Source organism: Mandrillus leucophaeus, unplaced genomic scaffold (assembly GCF_000951045.1).
Source record: "Mandrillus leucophaeus isolate KB7577 unplaced genomic scaffold, Mleu.le_1.0 Scaffold51, whole genome shotgun sequence".
Classification (NCBI taxonomy): domain Eukaryota; kingdom Metazoa; phylum Chordata; class Mammalia; order Primates; family Cercopithecidae; genus Mandrillus; species Mandrillus leucophaeus.
Window position 1 is genome coordinate 6,606,609 of NW_012105475.1, and position 1,729 is coordinate 6,608,337.

At 39.1% G+C, this 1,729-nt stretch overlaps 1 protein-coding gene across 1 annotated transcript in view; it reads right to left on the reverse strand.

Moving 5' to 3' along the window:
- Positions 1 to 1,729, reverse strand: part of ABHD3 (abhydrolase domain containing 3) — a 47,423-nt gene that overhangs the window by 6,757 nt on the left and 38,937 nt on the right. The window contains exons 7-8 of the mRNA XM_011996351.1: positions 1,099 to 1,147; positions 855 to 1,020 (exon numbers count right to left, since the gene is read on the reverse strand). Of these exons, the coding sequence (XP_011851741.1) occupies positions 855 to 1,020; positions 1,099 to 1,147 (215 nt within the window). The remainder of the gene's footprint in view (positions 1 to 854; positions 1,021 to 1,098; positions 1,148 to 1,729) is intronic.

Genomic DNA, 1,729 nt, shown 5'->3' on the forward strand with positions numbered 1-1,729 from the left:
AAAATTAGCGAGGCATGATGGCGGGTTCCTGTAATCCCAGCTACTTGCGAGGCTGAGGAGGGAGAATTGCTTGAACCCAGGAGGTGGAGGTTGCAGTGAGCCGAGATCATGCCTTTGTATTCCAGCCTGGGTGACAGAGTGAGAAAGAAAGCAGGGAAGTTTATTTGTGAATGATTTCCTTTTTTTAAGAGACAGGGTCTCACTCTGTTGTTCAGGCTGGAGTGCAGTGGCATGATCATAGCTCATTGCAGCCTCAAACTTCTGGGCTCAAGTGATTCTCCCACCTCAGCCTCCCAAGTATGTGGGACTACAGGCACACACCACCATGCCCAGCTAATTAATTTTCTTTTATACAGTATTCCAGGGAATAGGAAAGAATGTTTCTCTTCAAATATGACCTTCTAGTCCAAATATGCTTCACTAATTGAGATAATCAAAGCCACTGTGTTTATAAAGTCTCAAGTTCTTTTCCAGCTTAAAAGGGAAGAAAAACTTCAAATTTTTCTGTATAGGAACCTCAGGAAGAAGAGGCAAGTGATGACAATATTCTCTTGAGGCAAAAAGACTGTAACATAATCTGTCCAAAGAACAGCGTATTTGATAAGAAGGAAAGGTTATAAAAATGAGAACGAGCAAAACAGTGAGTCATAATTTGTTCTGAGCTTCTCACAACGGACTAGATAAGGGTCTGTGAAAATATTTAAGTGATCTGAGACATTTAGATACTATATTATGAGTATCTAGTTTTTTAAGTAATGGAAATGACACATTTTCTTACTACTATATTTTCTTAAAAAGAACAATATATTAAAAGTTAATTCATGTCAAAATATATAGAAATATGTTAATTTTACCATGACTGGGTGAGAAAACATCATCCACAGAATTTAGACACAATACTGGAATTCCTACTGACGTCAGTCTACGACTTGGACTGGCATCAGTATAATAATCATCAATTGTTCGGTATCCAAACATGACTGAAGTGAATCGCTTATCAAACTCTCTGATGGATTTAGCCTGAAACACAAAAACAAATTATATCTAGTCTTGCCCCAAAAGAAGAAATAAAAGTATTACATAAAGTTTCTCTCCTACCTTCATGACATGATCCATATCAACTTGTTTTACAAACATATGTCGGTGCCTAGAACGAAAGAATTTCAGAAGTAAAAATCAAGGTCATTCCAACTCCATCATACTAAAAAGACTTAAAAACAAACTACTAAACAGCCTAGCACAGGGCACAAAGTTGGCACTCAATAAATATTTGCTTAATCAGGTATGGCAAGATTAGTATAATAATGTTTGTGCTGAAGATATTTTCTTCAAGTACTTTTTTTTTTTTTTTTCTTTTTTGAGACAGGGTCTTGCTTTGTCACCCAGGCTGGAGTGTAGTGGCATGATCACGGCTCACTGCACCTTCCATCTCTGGGCTTTAGTGATTCTCCCACTGCAGCCCCAAAGTAGCTGGGACTACAGGTGTGTGCCACCACGCCCCACCAATTTTGTGTTTTGGTTTTTTTTTTTGTATTTTTTGTAGAGAGAGGGTTTCGCCATGTTACCTAGGCTGGTCTCGAACTCTTGGACTCAAGGGATCCACCCTCTGCGGCCTCCCAAAGTGCTGGGATTATAGGCATGAGCCACCTTGCCTGGCCTGGTAAAATCTAATCCAGTGTTGGATGTCAACTTCCAGGATAACTATGGTTTTCAGTAAGTCATGTGCAAA